Source organism: Chiloscyllium punctatum, chromosome 41 (genome assembly GCF_047496795.1).
Source record: "Chiloscyllium punctatum isolate Juve2018m chromosome 41, sChiPun1.3, whole genome shotgun sequence".
Taxonomy (NCBI): Eukaryota; Metazoa; Chordata; class Chondrichthyes; order Orectolobiformes; family Hemiscylliidae; genus Chiloscyllium; species Chiloscyllium punctatum.
Window position 1 is genome coordinate 32,498,402 of NC_092779.1, and position 21,044 is coordinate 32,519,445.

Consider the following 21,044-nt stretch of genomic DNA (forward strand, 5'->3'; position numbering starts at 1 on the left):
ATGCAGAAATCTACTGCAGCAAATTGAAAAATAAAGATATGATTGCACATTACAAAAGAGAACAATTTCCCAGGGTGTACATCTAAACTTCATTTGTTCTTTGTCAATTTCTATGAATGGTGAGAATCCTTTTGAGATTTAGAAAATTCACTGCTGTAACCTCTCCAGTTTGGAATGTTTGGGATCAAGATACTTCTGGATTTTAGAAATTTCTGGATTATAGAATAATGCTAGAATACTGAATCATAAGTTGAGAATTAGATGAAAATATGTACTTCAGATATAAAACGTAAAATTAGTGTTGAGATTCATTTTCAAAACCATTCATTTGAAAATACTGGATGATACATGAATGTACTAATTCAGAGGGTCCAGACTAAAATTTAACACTGTCAACAGCTTATGAACAAGAGAAAGATGAAAAGGATGGTTCCCCTGTTCTCCATCTCTCAGGTCAGCAAACACACATTTTTAAAAATGTTTTAACCCTGTATGATTATCAGCAACAAACAAATTAATTTTCTTTTAAATTGTTTATTATTGAACACCCAAATACATACATAACTACAACCAATCTCACACTCTAGTAAATACCTATTCTTAAGAAAGGATAGTGGTTACAAAAGGACCATGTGTTTAGATTATAGGATTTCTGGAGTTTTCTTTACACTCGCTTTTCACTGGGGTGAGGAAGTAAAGGCTTGAAATGATGCAGTTCTGTCATCCTTTTTTATGCCCACTGAAGAGTTTGGAGATATTGGAGATTAATTCATTGCTGTTTAATGTTCTCAGTAGCAGCTTTCTTTTGTTACACTTCTGTCAAGATGCAATAATTAAAGCATGGACAGTTTATCAGGTAGTGAGGTGAAGACTAATCAAAGTCTCTGCTCACTGGTATTTCTTAGGCAGAGTCTTTTTCTTTCTGTTGATTGTTTCTGACTCTGACAAAAGAATATGGCTTATTAAATCTTCACATCAGAGATCTGGACTGGATTTTCATCCTTGAGGCAATTACTGAAGATTGGGAGGATGCTCAGCTTCATATTCCCCCCATCCCTTGTAAAATGGTGTTCCATGGTGTTGATCATCATTGCTGAGGTAGGGTGGATGCCTAATAAAATTGAGTCGGCAATCCTAGAAATATTTCTTTGTCAGAGGCAGTGCTAGAAATAGGAGATGGGTTGATAAAAAGAAGGTTCCTGTCTTTACCAATAAAACTTGGGAAGCAATAACAGTCAAGGTGAGCACATCAATTAGTAAGATAGAATTTCGATACAGTACACCCTAAGCAGTTTCATAAGTTGCTATGCTTAGTCAAGGTAAGTTGTTTGACTGAAGCACACATTTCTATCTGGTGGGTTTTGTGTGAATGAGCCTTTAAATGGGAAGTCTGGTACATATTTCCTCATCATCAAAGGTAATCAACTGGACATGACACTCTTGCATGTGCAAGTATTCATGGGATGGCAATGGAAAGTCCATTTCAACATATTCCCAAATAAATTAGGTTCAATACCTGGACACAGTATTTGATATTCTTAGATTTGATGAATCCGAGAGTTGCGGGACCTTGCTGGAAAGAATTCTAGGCAGCAAGCATTTCCAAATTTTGCGTTCTCAGTTGGAGGAGTTACAGTATACTAAATTTGGTAATTGTCAAATTCTTACAAGATCAACTCAACCTTTCAGTTATCCATCATTCACATACTAAAAAGATGCATGAAGTTTATTCATCACTGAGATAATCTATGAATCATCATCAAGTTCCAATGTTGTTATCATAAAAAGAAAACAAAGGGTAAATTTTGTCTGCAGTTATCTTATATACCAAACATCAGGTATAATGCTCGTCCTCTTACCTGCTCTGCCTCCTTGTTTGGCTAATTTTACATAGTCTGAATCTGTGTCCCTAATCCATAATTTACGGCTGTCAAAAGTGATCTCCTTGTGAGGCTCTGCAAGCTTACTCAAACCCGGAATCTGGGAAGTTGGTGGAAGCTGCACTTGACTCTTGTCAGCTTTGCTTGCTTTCTGAGGAATGTGGTAAAACCAGTCTACAAAAACAAAGAATATTGGAATATTGTGGTACAGTCAGAATTCTGGTTGGCTACCACTTTCAAACAACATGTAAAATAGCATGGTTAAAGTTTTATTCTTATAATTATTCTGCTTTTGGTGACGCTTTGCAACGAAAAATATTGTGTCAGCTGTGGCTCAATTGGTGGCACTTGTCTTTAAATCAGAAATCTGAGAATTCAAGATACACTTCAGAGATTTGAGCATAAAATTTAGGTTAATACTCCAGTACAGTACAGCGGGTGTGCTGCACTATCTGTTTTTCAGCTAAGATTATAAACAAAGATTCCATCTGCTCTCTCGGGTAGATTAAACAACTCCATGGCGGCACTGGAAGAACAAATAGAGAGCTCTCCCTAATGTTGCAGCAAACGATTATCCCTTAATCAATATCAGTAAAAACAGATTATGTGGTTATTTCGCTATTGTCGTTTGTGAGAACTTGCAAAAGATGGTTACCTTCATCATAAGAATGATAATGCCACAAAGTATTCTACTGGATGTAAAGCACTTAAGGTAAACTAATTGTGAATGGGACTGTAAAAGTGGAAGTTTTTCTTTCTTTTCCTTTCAAAGTTACCAGAAAATCATTGCAGAAAATTGTTCATTTTACCTGGAATTGGTTGAAGATTCATTAAAGATAAGAATTCAAATCGCAGGAAGATGACTGCTGATTAATTATTTCCTTGCTTATAATAAAGCTGTAATAATCTCACACAATTGGATTCTGGAATTATTCTTATAATCCTGAAAATATGTAATATAAAAGCCAAATAAAAAATGAACTTTTCTCTAAATCTTGGCCATATCTGAGTAATTAAATTTTCTTCAAATACTTTTTTTTAAAAATGAAGCTATTAAATATATCTCTTAGACAGGAAGGAGAGGGAAAAGATTTAACATCTGAATAGGGAAAGGACAAAATCCACATGTAACTTTTAATTACACACAATTGGAGGACACCATTATGAAAGTAAATATTATTTTATGAAATACATTATCTTCAGACCTACCAACATATATACAAGCATTGACAGTTTTGTCAGACATTGGGCTATATTTTCCAAGTTTTCACAGTCAATGATGCAAATCAGTATCTTCAGACAAAATAATATGGGTCTTGAAAGTTGACCTAACTGTTTCAATAGCTAACTGCATCTCCTCCAAGTCACTTGAATTTGAAGTTAACATACTCATAATCTCAGGTCAATTTTGCTGGTTGAGCACAACTAATTCTTTATATATTTTCCTTATCACAAGAAACTAGGAATTTTCTATTTATTTGACATAACCCTTGCATGTCATTGAAAGGAAATATATCAATAACAAATACTACTTCTGAACACTTCTTTACTTGTATACAAATTCCACACTATTGTAATTAACAACATTCCCTCTGAGTTGTGTGACTATGCGGCTGCTGGGAAGCTCTCCGCATGTCATTCATGGTCACTGAATTATTTCCATTTCTGGAAGCTACTACTATGCATGGACCTCACAGGTCCAATCAGGAGGAAGAAAAGTAGAGGAACCATTAGCAGTACCTTGATTCAAGGATGCTATCTACTCAAGGTTGCCACTTTTTGCCAGGCACCTTCAATGTGACTGAATATGTTGATTCTCAATCTGCAGATCTTTGGGCATATGGGCATACCACAAGAAAGCAGGATATGTATGCTTCATTTTCCTTTCTTAGACCATAAAATATAGAAGCAGACGTAGGTTATTTAGACCACAAGTCTGCTCTGCCATTCAATGAGATCATGATTGATCTGATAATCCTCAGTCTCACTTTCCTGCCTTATCCTCATAGGCATTAATTCTCTCACAGATTAAATACTATCTCAGTCTTTAATATTCTTAACAACCCAACCCAACCCAATATCCTTTCTTTTGTTGCGACTCATGCTTATCATTAAGGTATTTGGACTCAAGGTGTGATGTAGTTTAAGGGACAGGTTGCTGCCATTTTGAACAATTGATAGCAACATCCTCACAGACATTATAATGTCAATGTATTCACGTTTCAAGGAGAGCTTCAGAATGCCTTTGAAGCATTTTCTTTGTCCCCCTCTGGAACATTGGTCATTTGAGACTTGAGAAATCAGGAGCTGAACTATGAAAAAGAGCAAAATCTGAAAGCCAGCAGAATCATAAGTCCCACTGATCCACATGTGCATGAACAACATAAAATCAATTGGTGCTTTCTAGTTTGATTGAATATACAATGCAAAACAAAATTAAATCTCATGAAATTTTGTTGTTGACTAGCTACATTTACTCCCAGGCCAACATTGCTTTAGTTTTAAAATTCTCATCCTTCTGTTCAATCACTCAATAACCACTCCACCCTGAATCTCAATAACCACAACAACCATGTACTACACCACACCCCACTCCACACACCAGCATGAATACTCCAGCCATACAATTCATCAAGATCTTTGCGCTTGTTCAATTCTGGTGCTTTTTTTTGTCTTTATTCATTCACGGGATGAGGGTGTCGTTGGCTAGGCAGCATTTATTGCGCATCCCTAATTGACCTGAAAGCAGTTAAGAATCAACCCAATTGCTGTAGGTCTGAAGTCACATGTAGGCCATACCAAGTAAGAATGGCAGTTTCCTTCCATAAAGCACATTAGTGAACCAGATGGGGATTGCTGACAATTGACAATGGATTCATGGTCATCAGTAGAATCTTAATTCCAGATTTTTAAGAATCAAGTATTTTACTGAATGCTGCCATCTGCTGTGGCAGGATTTGAACCCAAATCCCCTGAACATTATCTAGATGCCTGTGTCAATAATCCAGTGATAAGCCATCACCTCCCCTTGAATCCATGACTTCCCCTTCTCCATAATTTGTGGCTGTGCCTTCAATTGTTCAGGTCCTAATTGCTACCTACTTAAACCTCTCTGCTTCCCTAGTTCTTTCTTCTCCCATAACATGGTGACAGAGGTATGTTTTCAGGAACAAGCTTTTGTTTATCTGGCCTAATGTGATTTGGTATTTTATTTAATAAAAATACTGTACAAATACAAGGGGAGGAAATATCATAACGGTAATGCCACTGGACCAGTAATCCAAAACCCCAGATTAATGTTTTGAGTCATGGGTTCAAACCCCACCATGGTAGATGGTGAAATACAACCCAATAAAAATCTGGAATAACAATTTGGCTTAATGATTGGCCATATTTTGTAAAAACCCAAGTGGTTCACTCATATTCTTTAGGGGAGGAAACTTGCCATCTGAACCTGTTCTGGCCAACCTGATTCCAGACCTACAGCATTGTGGTTGTCCTCTGGACAATTAAGGATGAAAAATGAGAGATCCGAGATGGCGGCGATCTAGCAAGTCTGAGTCTGTCGTGCTCTGCCCAAGACAGGCAAAGTGGGCTGCCCGCTTCCACCACACCTGCCAAACCATTCAAAATAACTTGTATTCAATACAGTTAGTCATTTTACATCAAACTTAAGTAGTTTGGTGCTTTGATAAAATGACTAAGTGAAAAAATGCCTGCAGCTGGCAGCAGGCAGGAACCCCTCCCCAGCTGCAGCAGAGACGTCCGCAGCAGCCCCCGGGGGACTAACCTATGGTGGCGAGCCTTGTTGCAGCAATTACCAAGCTGGAAGAGCAGGTCGACGTCTTCATAGAGGAGTCCAGAAGCAAGTGGGAGTCGCTCTCGGTCGTGCTGCAAAAGCACAACTGAGATATTGAAAAAATCGAACATCACATTGGAGGGGCGGAGCTAAAGGTTGAGACCTCCTAGGCTGCTGCAGAATTGGCCGTGGGTCGGGTCTGGACTCTTGAACAGCGAGTCCGGGCCTTAGGAGATCACATCAATGACCTCGAGAATCGGGGTCGTCGAAAAAATATTTGTTTGCTGAGCCTTCCCAAACGGGAAGAGGAAGGCCAGTTTGCAGTGTTTTTGGAGCAGTGGCTCCCTCAGATGTTGAAGCTGGAGACTGGATCAGGCCAGGTGCGAGTAGAATGGGCCCACTAGGTTGCAATATGCAGGCCTGGGTCAGACCAGCGCCCCAGCCCAGTCCTGTTCCGGCTTCAGTGTTACAGAGAGAAGCAAATGCTCCTGGAAGCCTCCAGAACCCTCGGGAAAGATCCCCAGGCCATGACATATAAGGGATCTAGGATTATGCTGTTTCAGGATTTTTCCTCAGCTTTGGTCCGCAAGAGGAGGGCATTTGATGAAACGAAGAAGTGTCTAAGGGACGTAAACATTCAGTACTCCTTACGCTACCCAGCAACGCTGCGTTTTAACCACGAAGGATCCGTCTATAACTTCGGATCGCCGGAGAAGGCCAAGGAATTTTTGGACACTCTTAAATAGATTGTAAGAATTAATCTGTGTGGTTAATGATGCTGTTCTGCAACACACCCCCCTCCCCACCTCCCTCCTCCACCAACCCCCCCCCCCCCCCCACCCCCCGACAACGGTTAACCCTTCTTTTTTCCCTTATTTCCTTTATTGTTTAATATCACCTCCAGTGGGGTAGGGAGGGGGCTTATTTGTTCTCCTTTTTTTAAATAGGCTGGGTGGTTTAGTTAATTCAGGTGAGGGGGGGCGTTTGCTTTGTCCTACCTTATTTCTTTCTTTTAGAGCGGGGTTTTTTCCCCTTTTTTTGTGTTATTATACTTAGTTATCATCTGCTGAGACTGTAACTTTATAGTTTTATATGTTTATACGTGGTATTATCGTTACTGAATGTATCTAGGTGTTGGTATGGGTGGGGGTGTAGGGTGCTCACCGTTAACTTTAGCTTTATAGTACACTTGAATTTTTCTATTTTATTATGGGCTGCCTGGGTCGAGGGTAGGGCACTGGTTGGGATAGGATACGATAGGTTTTCATTTAGGAAGTGTTGCCCCGTGGAAGCAAGGGGGAAAATCTCCTTTGAAATATGTTTTTTTTTAATTTAGATATAGTTTTTTACTATATTGGCAGGAGTGTATTAAACAACCTCTATTTTTGTGAATTTTCTATGGTCTATTCTCGGGGTGTTTTGGATGGGGTTCTCGGACTTGCCTGGATGATTATGGTTAGTCATTCGATTAAATGGTGCACCTGGAATGTCAAGGGGAGTAATTTGCCAATCAAAAGGAAGAAAATACTATCAAACCTCAAAAAAGAAAGGGTTGATAAAGCTCTCTTATAGGAGACACATTTACTGGATAAAGAGCACTTGAAATTCCAACAGGGCGGATTTGATCAGGCCTTCTTTTCATCTTTCAGTTCAAAAAGTAGGGGAGTTGTCATTCTCATTCGGAAAAATTTCCCATTCAAAATCTTAAGTCAGGTAAAAGATGTATCTGGATGGTACATACTGATTAAAGCCCTTATAATATGGGATTTTGAATCTTTATTGTCCCCCAGCACATCCTTTCAAATTTATATTGGAAGCATTCTCCAAACTGATGGCTCTTGGGGCTCGTTACACAATTATAGGAGGAGATTTTAATTGCATTATGGACCCAGAGATAGACAGGATACCCAAGAGTACTGCGGGTATACCCCCCAGATCCAGGCAATTGGCGGATTTGAATAAAGAGCTAGGATTAGTAGATGTGTGGAAGTGCCTCCACCTGCAAGGCAGAGATTTCTCTTTTTATTCTAATCCACAAAAGTGTCGCACTAGAATTGATATGTTTTTTGCACCCTCGACCTTTTTGAATTCCATATTATCCTGCAAAATAAGTAATATAATAATTTCTGATCACGCTGCAGTATATATGGAAATCAAGACTCGGAACAATGAGACAGCCCCCCGACATTGGCGTATGGATTCTTTCTTAATGAAGGATAGTAAATTCGTAAAATATTTCTCTCAAGAATTAATTTTGGAAATTAATTCAGGTATGGCTAATAACTCATCAATGATGTGGGAGACCATTAATGCTTATGCGCGGGGTCTGATCATTTCATACTCGGCGACCCTGAAAAAACAAAAGGGAGAACAACAGCGACTTCTCGAGGCTCGCTTAAAGGCAGCTGAGACAGTGTACATTGATAGGCCCTCTGTTGCTAAATTAGGACAGCCCTGAATACCACGTTTACCCAAACAGCAAAGAGGGAAATATTATTTGCAAAGCAAAGATTACATGAATATGGCGATAAGCCTGGTGGATACCTAGAGTTTCTCGCAAGGAATAAAAAAGGCCCCTCAAGCTATCACATCCATCAGGGAAAGTGCTGGTACTCGGAGTCACGATCATAAAACGATCAATACAATCTTCAGAAAGTTTTACTTTGATTTGTATAAATCACAGGATTGTGAAGATAGAGCTAAGAAGATGGAGTCCTTTTTTAAAAGCCTGGCCTTTCCGGACTTAACCCGGTTACAGGTGTCGGTCCTGAATGCTCCCCTAACAACCCAGGAAGTACTTGATGCAAGCAGGCAGCTCCAGAGCAGTAAAGTACCTGGTCCAGATGGATTTCAGGTTTAATTCTACAAAGAGTTTACAGGAGTATTAGCTGGTCCACTTATGGACATGTACAACTACATATAGTCATGGCTGCCTCCTGCCTTCGTTGAGAGAAGCGAATATTTCTCTCATTCTCAAAAAAGGAAAGGACACAGAAGATTGCGCGTCATGCAGACCAATATCTTTGCTAAAAGTAGATTTTAAAATTCATTCTAAAACATCAGCATTGAGGCTGGAAAGGGTATTGCCATATATCATAAAAGAGGACCAGACGGGGTTTATCAAGGGCCGTAGATCATCTAATAATATTAGAAGGGTTTTGAATGTGATTCAAGTCTGTCATCAGGAAAGAATACCAGGTATAGTAGTCTTGTTGGACGTGGAGAAGGCATGTGACAGGGTTGAATAGTCATACCTGTTCTATACATTGGAAAGGTTTGGCGTTGGAAAGGTATTTGCTAAATAGGTCTCAACATTGTATAATGACCCCAAAGCAGCCGTGATTACCAATTTTTTAGGCTCAGATAGCTTCAGTGTGGGTAGGGGCTGCCGTCAGGGATGTCCTCCCTCACCGTTACTATTCACGCTAATAATTGAGCCACTAGCGGAAGCTATACGGGCTGATTCTAATATAACGGCCCGAGGGTTGGCACGGGCAAACACAAAATTACCCTTTATGCAGATGATGTTCTCCTTTTTCTTAGTAATCCTTTGATGTCCATGCCCTGCCTGATCCAAGTTATGAATTTATTTAGTGCATTCTCAGGTTACAAAATTAATTTCTCAAAATCGAAGGCCATGCCAATGGGTGGTCTCGCTAGTATGTCCCACTTATTGGACGGATCTCATTTTCCCTTTCGGTGGTCTCTGGAGGGTTTCTTACATTTAGGTATTTTTATCACCCCAGTATTTAGTCAGCTGTACAAGGTCAATTTTGTGCATCTACTAGAAAGCATAAGGCAGGACTTTCAACGTTGGGAGGATCTTCCAATTTCTTGGCTAGGTAGAATAGCTCTAATTAAAATGAATGTCTTGCCCTGTCTCTTATACACTATAAGAATGCTCTTGGTGAAGCCGCCGAGGCCGGCACTGCGTAAATTATATATTTGGCTTGGTTCTTTCATCTGGAATCATAGACAGCCCCTCATTAAGTTAAAGAAGCTACAGCTTCCACAAGCAAGGGGACGGCTGGATTTTCCAGGCTTTAGGAAGTATTAGCTGAGTCCTCTATTAAGCTATATATATTCGCTTCTCTCAACGAAGGCAGGAGGCAGCCATGACTAGTGGGGGCATGGGGTTTACAACCGGGGCTCACAGACGCCATATTAAAATCCTGGAGGTCCAGGGGTATCTCCTGTTTAGGGGATCTGTTTGATGAGGGGGTCATGATGTCTTTTGAACAGCTGCACCAGAAATTTGGACTACCTAATGAAGACCTCTTTCGATACTTCCAAATTCGAGATTACATCTAGAAGAAGACTACGTTATTAGATAGCCTTTATAAATCAGACAGGGAACGAAGAGTGTTGTGGCCAATGGGTTTACCCTCGGTCAGCACTCTCTATCATTTACTACATGATGAAGTTTCGGAAGATATGGAACATTTGCTTAGAACATGGGATCAGGAATTGGGTTGGAAATATCCACAGAAATATGGGACGACATCTGGGAAAATGCCAGAAAAATCTCCATCTGTAATAGAACCCTAGCCATTCAGTTATAGGTACTCCATAAGACTCATATAGCACCGGAACGATTAGCAAAAGTTAGGGCAGGAGCATTTCCAATGTGTCCCAAATGTAAAATAGAGGTGGGCACTCTCACACATTGCTTATGGACATGTCATAAGATCTGCAAATACTGGGTCAGAGTAGCAAATGCTTTGACAGAAATTTTGGGAGCGGAAATTAGAGTAGATCCAGTATCACTTCTCCTGGGCTTTTCGAGCTTGCCTTCCCTGGATGCGCACGGGAGGAAATTATTTTCCATTCTCTCCTTTTGTGCAAGGAAAACATCTTAGTAAACTGTGTAGCTGAGGGCCCTCCAAGACTTTCGAATTGGTATAGGTTGGTCATGGAACGTATTCCGCTTGACTTCCTTACAAATATGGTGCACCAAAAAACTGAATTATTCTATAAAATATGGCAGCCCTTCCTGAATTATATAGATACAGATATTTCAGCCATTTTGTCAAGGGCTTTCATCTAGTTGTGGTAGCGGTTTTAGCTAGTCCGGGGCAAGAATCCCACATGAATATGGATTTTATTATGACCTGATGTTACTTCATTCCGAGCATGTACTTCACTATTTAATTACTATGTTATCCTTTTTTTCTCTTGAGTAATGTAAGATATTTTATTATACGCTCTGGTTAGTTATAGGTTAGATTAGTAGTTAATTGAGTTTTGCTTTCTCTTTTTTTTTCTCTATCTCTTCTTTTTGTCTGTTAGATTTTGATTATTATTTATTTAATATTTAATTGTATATTAATGTTTGTATTTGTGTATTATTTTGTAAGTTTGTAAAAACATGTTAAATTTTCAATAAAAATATCTATTAAAGTGGAAAAAAAGGATGAAAGATAAGTATGTAACTAATTAGTAATGCCTGTGATAAATAAAAAATGTTATTGAACTTCAATTCTGCTCCTCCAAAGGTGGATGCATCAAAAACAAGGATGAAAGTATGGAATGAAAAAGAGACAGGTAGTCAACTATATCCATGCACAGATAATATAGCCTGCTGCATCATTGTGAACTATAATCAAACAAGTTAATCACCTGAAGGAAATAAACTATTACAAGTGAAATTCCTAAGAAGGCAAAACTTTTATGAAATATGAACATACAAGACATTGAACAATTAGCAGCAAGTCAATGGACTCTCAAGATTGACTCTGTCACTTTATAAAATCTACATTTGTTCCTGACCCTTATAACCTTTCACTAAGGAGAATACCTTATATTATGTTATTAATTTTTTTCTTAAATAAAATACCAAATCACTTCAAATTATATTATTTTTTATACTCTTCTGCACTATAAATATTCAAGGATTCTGCTTTCACCACCTTTTCAGGAAGAGTGTTTCAAAGGCTCAGGCCCTCTGAGAAATGAAAATTCCCTTTAAATCTGTTTTTAAAGTGACCCCAGTTGTAATTTCTCCCATAAGAGGAAATATTGTCACTACACCTATCCTGTCAACATCCTTCAGGATCTGTATGCTTCAATCAAGTCACCTCTTACTCTTCTAAATTCCAACAGACACAAACCTGACCAATGTTTCTCAAAAGACAATATACTCATTGCAGGAATAAGTCTGGCAAACCTTCTCTTAACTGCTTTCAATGCATTTACATCCTTTCGTAAATAAGGTGAACAATACCATACCAGTAATCCACAGCTGATGTCTCAACAATATGATGGCATAACTGATGCAAAAGCTCACTACTTTTTAACTTAATTCCCCTTGCAATAAATTATATTATTCTATTAGTTTTCCCAATTATTTACTGTACCAGCATACTAGCTTTTTGTTATTAATGCACAAGGATATCCAGATCCTTCTGTATAAGGAGTGGCTGGAAAGACTGGGACTTTTTTCACTGGATTGTTGGAGGTTGAGAAGTGACCTTTTGGAGGTCAAGAGGAGTAAAGAAAAGATGAATGGCAGGTATCTTTTCCCTAGGATGAGGGATTTCAAGACTAGGGTGCATATTTTTAAGGTGTGAGGAGTAAGGTTTTAAAAAGGCACGAGGGGCAATTTGTTTACACAGAAAGGAGTTTGTGTGCGGAATGAACTTCCAGAGGAAGTGGTGGATGCGAATACATTACAATGTTTAAAAGATATCTAAATAAGTACATGAATAAGAAGTGTTTGGAGGGATATGGGCCAAGCACAGGCAGGTGGAACTAGTTTAGTTTGGGATATGGTCGACATGGACTAGTTAGACTGAAGGGTCTGTTTCTGTGCTGTATCACTCTATGACTGCAACTCAGAGCTCTACAATCTCTCACCATTTAGATAATATGCTTCCTTTTTATTCTTCCTATCGTGAAGAACCTATTGTCTTTTTTTTACAGCTTTCTTATATTCTTTTCACAGCTTACATTCCTACTTATCTTTGTGTCACCAACAAATTTAGTAACCATACCTGCCCTCTCCTCAACCAAGTCAGCACCAATACCTGAGGAACAGCCCTTTTGCGTCTGCCAATGTGATAATTACATATTTATGCCAAATCTTTGCTTCCTGTTAGCCTCTATTGATGACCACCTCCTTCATTTGACTGACATTGAGGGAGAGATTGTTGTCTTTACACCATGGCACTAAGCTGTCTATCTCATTCCTGTATTCTGTCTCATTGTTGCTTGAGATCCAATCCAATACAGTGATGTCATCAGCAAATTTGTAAATAGAGTTAGAGCTGAATTTGGTCACACAGTCATGAGTATATAAGGAACATAGGAAGAGTATGCAGTCTTATGGGACATTGATTTTGAGGATTATTGAGGAGGTGTTGCCACCTTTCCTTACTGACTGCGGTCTGCAGGTCAGGAACTTGAGGATCCAGTTGCAGAGGGGGGAGCAGAGTCCTAAGTCTCAGAGTTTGGAGATGCATTTGGTTAGAATTATGGTGTTGAAGGAAGAAATAAAGTCAATAAATGGTCTGTCATAGGTGTCCTTATTATCCAGATGTTCCAGGGATGACCGTAAGGCCAGAGAGATGGTGTCTGCTGTGGTATTGTTATTCAACTATTAGTTGAAGGACCCAGGTTTGAATCTTGCTATGGCGAATGGTGAAAATTGAATTCAATATAAATCTGGAATTAAGAGTCTATTGTCAGAAAACCCAACTAATTCAATAATGTACTTTAGGAAAGGTAACATCCATTCTTATCTGGGCCTCCAAGCAACACACAGAAATGTGGTTGATTCTTAATTGCCCTCTGGTAATTAGGGATGGGCAATAAATACGAGCCTTGTTAGCAATGCCCACATTCTGTGAATGAAAACAAATCATCCATCTGACAAAGAAAACAACGAGTAGCAGCTTCTCATTTGCTATGGAAAAAGGACACTACACTTGTACTCAATGATTTTAATCTGCATGTTGATTGGATAAGTCATATAGGCAAGAGTAACATGGAAAATGAATTTGTAGAGTGCATCAGGGATTATTTCTCTGCATATTGCACAGCTTAGCCAGGAACACGCTATTTTAGATCTAGTAATGCATAATGAGGTAGGATTAATAAGAGATCTTATAGTTAAGGATCCATAAGGAGATAGCATTCACAATCGAGATGAATTTCAAATTCAATTTGAGGAAGTGTAGCTCTCATCTGAAAACTGGGTAATTAAGAAGGGATGAAGAAAGAGTTGCCTAAAGCGGGCTGGGAAAATAGACTAAGAGAAAAGTCAGTGAATGAGTAATGGCAGATATTTGAGCAGATATCTCATAACACAGCAAAAATTTATTCTGGTCAAAAAGAAGTAGTCCATGACAGTGATGAACCATCCCTGGTTAACAAAAGTGATCATGGAGAATTTCCGATCAAAAACTCAGACAAACAAAAGGGTGAAAACTAACAATAGGCCAGAGGATTGGAATTTTTTTTTAGGAACTAGGATCAGATGATCAAAAATGTGATAAAGAGAAGAAAATTGATTATGAAATTAAATTGGCAAGAAATATCAGAACAGGTAGCAAAATCATTAACAGTTATATGAAAGAAAAGAGAGTTGCTGAACTAAGTTTGGAACTAACAAAGTGAATTGCTGAAGGTCAAGCATGGGCATGATCTACATGGACTTCAGTGAAGGGCTCAACAAGGTTCTTCATCGTAGACTGGTTAGCAAGCTTAGATCATATTTACTACAGGGAGATCAAGCCACATAGATACAGAACTAGCTCAGAGGTAGAAGACAGAAGGTAGTGGTAGAGCATTGTTTTCTGATTGGAGGCCTGTGACCAGAGGTGTGCCACAAGGATCAGTGCTGGGTCTCACTGCTTTTCCTCTTTATATAAATGATTTAGATGTGAACACAAGGAGTATGGTTTGTAAGTTTGCAGATGACACCAAAATTAGAGGTGTAATGGACAGCGAAGAGGGTTACCTCAGAATACAATGGGTCCTTTATCAAATAGGTCAATGGGCTGAGGACTGGCAGATTGAGTTTAATTTAGAGAAATGTGAGGTGTTGCATTTTGGAAAGATAAATCTGGGCAGGTCTTATACACTTGATGGGAAGGCCCTGGGGAACGTTGCTGAACAAACAGACCTTGCAGTGCAGATTCATAGTTCCTTGAAAGTGGAGTCGCAGAGAGACAGGATAGTGAAGAAGACGTTTGGCATACTTACCTTTATTGGTGAGTGCATTGACTATAGAATTTGTGAAGTCATGTTGCGGCTGTACAGGGCATTGGTTTGGTCACTATTAGAATATTAAATGGAATTTTGGTCTACCTGCTGTAGGAAGATATTATGAAGCTTTAAAGGGTTCAGAAAAAATTTACAAGGAGGTTGCCAGGGTTGGATCATTTGAGCTATAGGGAAAGGCTGAATAGGCTGGGGCTACTTTCCCTGGAGCATTGGAGGCTGAGGTTTATAGAGGTTTATAAAATCATGAGGGGCATAGACAGAGTCAATAGCCAAGATCTTTTCCTTGGGATGCGGGAGTCCAAAACTAGAGGACAGAGGTTTAAGGTGAGAGAGGAAAGACTTAAAAGTGGCTCAAGGAGCAACGTTTTCACACAGAGGGTGGTGCATGTATGGAATGAGCTGCCAGAGGAAGTGGTGGAGGCAGGTACAATTACAACATTTAAAAGGCATTTGGATGGGTATATGAGTAGGAGGGATATGGGTCAAATGAAAGCAAATGGGTCTAGATTAATTTAGGATATGTGGTCAACACAGATGAGTTGAACCGAAAGATCTATTTCCATGCTGTGACTCTTGGAGGATGTACCTTGGGGAATTAACAGTGAGGAGCAGGGAAATAACAGATAAATTACATCAATTTACTGCATCAGTAACCGTGGTAGAGGAACTTACAGACATCCCAAAGATAAAAAAAAACAATGCGCTAATGAGATAAAAGACTTTGTAACAGTCTGTATCACAACAGACAAACAACTTTGACATGAAAAACTAATGGAACTAAAGGCGGACAAATTGGCAGGGACTGATGGTGCACCCCAACAGTTTTAAAAGAAATGCCTGACAGTTAGTGGAGGAATTTGTCGAGATTTTCCAGAAATCACTAGATTCTGATAGGGTTCCAGTGGATTAGAAAAACATAAATGTGAACCTCTTGTTCAAGAAGGGAGGGAGGAATAAAGCAAAAAAACTATCAACCAGTTGGCCTAATATCTGTCATAGAAACAGAAATTAGAAGTACACCATTGTGCCCTTGGAGTCTGCTCTGCCATTCAATATGACCAGAGCTGAACATCCAACTCAGTATCCTGTTCCTGCTTTCTCCTCATGATCTTTGATTGTTTTAACCCCAAGAACAACTTCTAACTCATTCTTGAAAACAATCAATGTTTTGGCCTCAACAGTTTTCTGGAGAAGAGAATTCCACAGGCTTACCATGTACTAGGTGAGTATATTTCTCCTTATCTCCATCCTAAATAGCCTACTTCATCTGCTTAAACTGTGGCCTCTGTTCTGGACTCTCTGATCAACAGGAACATCCTTCTTGAATTACCATGTCTAGTCCTTCTTCATTCTCCTAAATTCAAGTGAACATAATCCTAACTGATCCAAACTCTCTTCACACATCAGTCCTGCATCTCAGGAATCAGTTTGGTAAATCTTAGTCGCGTTCCCTTGACAGCCAGAAGATCTTTCCTCAAATAAGGAGAGCAATGCCGCAAACATTACTAAGTTTTGTATCACCAATTCCTGTACAATTGCAGCAAGACATCCCTGCTCCCACACTCAAATCTTCTCACTATGAAGGCTAACATATCATTTGTGTAATGCTCCTACATGCTTACTTGCAGCAATTGGTATCCAAGTCACCCAGATTTTGTTTCACTTCCTCCTTTCAATCTTTCATTATTCTGATAATAATCTGTGTTCCTTTTTTTTCCACCAGAGAATAACATCACATTTGTACACATTACGCTTATGCTGCTATGCGCTTGCCCATTCACTCAATTTGTCTAAAACACATGAAGTATTTCTGCATCCTCCTCACTATTCCCCCACCATCGAGCTTTGCATCGTCTGCAAACATGGAGATATTACATTTAGTTCAGTCATCTAAATTATTAATGTATGTTGTGAATAGCTGAGGTCTAAGCCCTTACCCTTGTGGTAAACCATTAGTTGCTGCCAGCCGCTCCAAAAAAACCCGTTTATTCCTACACTTTATTTCCTGCCAACCAAATATTTCTCTATTCATGTCAATACACTACTTCCAATCCCATGCACTTTAATTTTCCATGTTAATCCATAATGTGGGACCTTATTGAAAGCTTCTTGAAAATCCAAGTAAACCACATGCACTGGCTCCTTCTTATCATCTCTACTACTGACATCTTCAAAAAATTCCAGTAGATTTGTCAAGTGTGATTTCCCTTTCATAAATCAATGCTAACTCTGTCTGATACCATCACTGTTTTCTAAGTGCTCTGCTATGAAATCTTTTATAAAGAACTGGCATTTCTTCACCACTGATGTCAGGGTAACAGTCTAGATCCCTGTTTTCTCTCCATCTCCTTTTTTAACAAACGGAGTTACATTAGCTACTCTCCAATCTATAGGAACTATTCCAGAGACTATAGAATTTGAAAGATTGTCACCAATACATTATTTACGGGGCTATTTTCTTAAGTACTTTGCAACGTAGATTACTGGGCCCTGGGGATTTATTAACTTTTAGTCCCAGTATGTTTCCCAACACCATTTCCCTACCAGTATTGATTTCTTTCAGTACCCCAGCCCACTAGGTCGTGTTCCTCATCATTTTTAGGACATTATTTGTGTCCTCCTTTGTGAAAACAGAAGCAAAATCTGGATGTTATTGGTCTGCCATCTCTTTCCTCCCCATTATAACATTTTCTTATTCATTCACAGAATTCTTATTTCTGACTGTAAGGAATCTACATTTATTCCTCTTTGCATATTTGTAGAAGCTTATACAATCAGTTTGCATGTTCCTTGCAAGCTTACTCATACTTGTTTCCCCCTCTTAATAAATCCCTTTGACCTATTTTATTGAAATCTACAGTTCTACCAGTCCTCAGATCTGCCACTTTTTTGGGCAATTTAAAAGTCCCTTCCTTATAAAAGAGTATAAGGGCTGTAGTAGTATACTCAAAAGGGAAATCAGGAGGGAAAAATGGGACATGAGATAGCTTTGGCAGATAGAGTTAAGGAAAATCCAAAGGGATTCTACAACTACATTCAGGACAAAAGAGTAACTAAGGAGAGAATAGGGCCCCTTAAAAACCAGTAAGGCCACCTATGTGTTGAGTGTAGGAGATGAGTGAGATACTAAACGAGCATTCTGCATCAGTGTTTACTGTGGAGAAGGTTATGGAAGCTAAAGAACTTGGGAAATAAATAGTGATATCTTGAAAAATGTCCATGTTACATAGGGAAAGGTGCTGGATGTCTTAAAATGTTTAAATTGCCTATAGTGTCCAGCGATGTGCAAGCTAGATAGATTATCTCAGGAAAGGATAAGGTAATGGTAATAAGGTCTGGGTGGGATGCTCTTCAGAGGGTCAGTATGAACCTGATAGGCCAAATGGCCTGCTTCCACGTCATAAGGATTCTACAATTCTATGAAGTTAGGTCACAGAGCAGTAATGATCTCATACAGTCATAGAGTCATAGAGATGTACAGCATGGAAATAGACCCTTTGGTCCGATCCGTCCATGCCAACCAGATATCCCAACCCAATCTAGTCCCACCTGCCAGCACCCAGCCCATATCCCCCCAAACTCTTCCTATTCGTATACCCATCCAATTGCATTTTAAATGTTGCAATTGTACCAGCCTCCACCAGTTCCTCTGGCAGCTCATTCCATACACGTACCACCCTCTGCGTGAAAAAGTTGCCCCTTAGGTCGCTTTTATATCTTGCCCCTCTCACCCTAAACCTATGTCGTTTAGTTCTGGACTCCCCGACCTCAGGGAAAAGATTTTGCCTATTTATCCTATCCACGCCCCTCATAATTTTGTAAACCTCTATAAGGTCACCCCTCAGCCTCCGACGCTCCAGGGAAAACAGCCCGAACAGGCTGAATGGCAACGGGCTGAATGACCTACTCCTGTTCCTCTGTTTCTATGTTTATATCTTCCTATGAAATAGGAAAGGGTCTGCTTTAAACATCCAAAGATTGTGGAAGGAATTGCTGCTGATTACATTGCCGTTTGTTTAAGCAGTGTGGGATGGTTACAGCAGATGAGCTGGTACCCAGATTATGTGTAGAAAGAGAGATACAGCTAGCAGCAATTAGCTATTAGCAGTTTGTGAGTGGGTCATGACAAAGGCCTTCTGCCTGCTAATAACTATATGATTGGCTTCCAGGTAGCTGAATAACTCAAGGGTGTGAACGAGATAGCCAGAGCTATTCAGATACCTGGAAAGGGAGACAGTATCTGTTTTTCTACAAATAAAAAATACCTAAAGCTTGAAGAAAGTAATATTATTTTTCCTTCACCAGTCACTGTGAACTGTTCTTTTTAGCCAAAAGGTCAGACTTTATAAATTGCGAACCACTCATCAGTGCCTCCTATAAACAAATGAAAGTACTTGGAAAAGAGAAACTGAGGATCAGCAAGTCCTGGTGTGACAAAAGGATCATCTCAGGGAACCCTGTAGACGTGGACCATTGAGGACTTTTGCCCAAAACGTCGATTCTCCTGCTCCTCGGATGCTGCCTGACACCTGCTGTGCTTTTCCAGCACCACATTCTTGACTCTAATCTCCAGCATCTGCAATCCTCATCTTTGCCTAGGGACTATTGAATGCCTTCCCAATTTTTCCTCCACCCGTAGTACAATATTTTTTGTGTCTGCATGTGTATGCAGGGGAGTTTTTGAGGGGGTGAGAGTTTTAGCTAATAGAGTTATATGTCAACAATACATAATTGTTTACCTGTAGTTAGAATTTATGGTTGTTTAATTCAATTGTAAAAGCAATAGGAATAACAGCACTGAATTTGGAAACCTTTGAAGCTGCAATTGCAAATACATTAACTGGGATGATCTGAGCAAGTTCACATTTCAGATATTTTCATTTTTGACAATTTTCAAATCTGGTATGTGTGAGAATGATATTTCTTTATATGCTATTTTGAACCTTCTAGTTACTTAGCAACTCCTACAGGTTTTGCACTGACAGAATTTGAACCACTCAGAGAAGTTAATGTTTAAAATTATTCTAAACAAAATTTTACCACAGAAGATCTAAAGTGAACCTAGCAACAACAACCTGTTATAATTTTCTCGCCAGCTTCATCAAACTTACCATTTTCTTTGTACTAACAATTAGATAAATATAAATATGAAATTAAATTAACTGTATTGGAGATTTTTCACAAAAAGCTCTGTTGAAATTACGTTTGCACTCTTGGATGAGATTACATGCTGTAGCATCCTAAGTCTCTAAAATTCTGAATTTCATATTTTGAAATCTTATCTGTACACATAAACCCAATTGCTGTTCAACAATGAAAACATCCAATGAAACTTCTGGTCATTGAATTAGTATTTAACCACTATCTTGCAAAAACTTTGTCATGTCCAATAAGTTACAAGCATCTTTCTGATATGTCACCTAAATATTAATATAAAACATTGCATGGCAATCTGAAATGTCTATATGCTTGATCTGTCAGAAGAGATATGTTACTATAAAAGTTTTGGTCGACTGCAAGTACCAATAAAATTTATTCATGTTCCTGTAAGAACCATGCTAGTTTCTTCACCGAGTGACTAGCAATGGGATTAATGAGCCTAAACAGAGAAAAGACATGTTTGTGAATGGATTTATTTAGGACTTTTCCTTCTTCAACACTGAAAAAAATTTTAATCCACGTGTGAACAGAATTTGCATAAAACCTCTGATAAAAGTTTCTCTGAAACAGAAAAGGACCCAAGAAAATCCCACATTATTAGTACGTTCCAACACCTTCCTTAAGGATTTCAAAGCATTTAATGTGCAATAAATAATTTTTAATTAGTTGTATGTGTTAATGCACAGTAGCTAAATTCTGCATAAAAAATCTCACAGAACACAATAAGATGAATAATCAATTTATCTGTTTCTAGTGAATTGGTCAATTTTTAAACTATAATCAAAATTGTTAAGGCAGATTATATGTTCACATATATAATGCCATTTGTGGGAGGTTGTTGGCTAAACATTGATCATTGTAATTCTTACATTATGACAGTGATTATACTTCAAGATTATTTCATTGACTACGAGGCGCTTTGGTCGATCCGAGGTTATAAAATGTGTAACATAAGATTTTTCCTCTTTCTTTTAAATCAC

At 38.8% G+C, this 21,044-nt stretch overlaps 1 protein-coding gene across 2 annotated transcripts in view; it reads right to left on the reverse strand.

The window, feature by feature from the left end:
* The window catches only part of LOC140464972 (uncharacterized protein C7orf57-like), a 134,730-nt gene that overhangs the window by 88,594 nt on the left and 25,092 nt on the right, over positions 1 to 21,044 (reverse strand). For both annotated transcript variants that reach the window (XM_072560677.1, XM_072560676.1), the window contains exon 3: positions 1,860 to 2,054. In XM_072560677.1, coding sequence (XP_072416778.1) covers positions 1,860 to 2,054 — 195 coding nt within the window. The remainder of the gene's footprint in view (positions 1 to 1,859; positions 2,055 to 21,044) is intronic.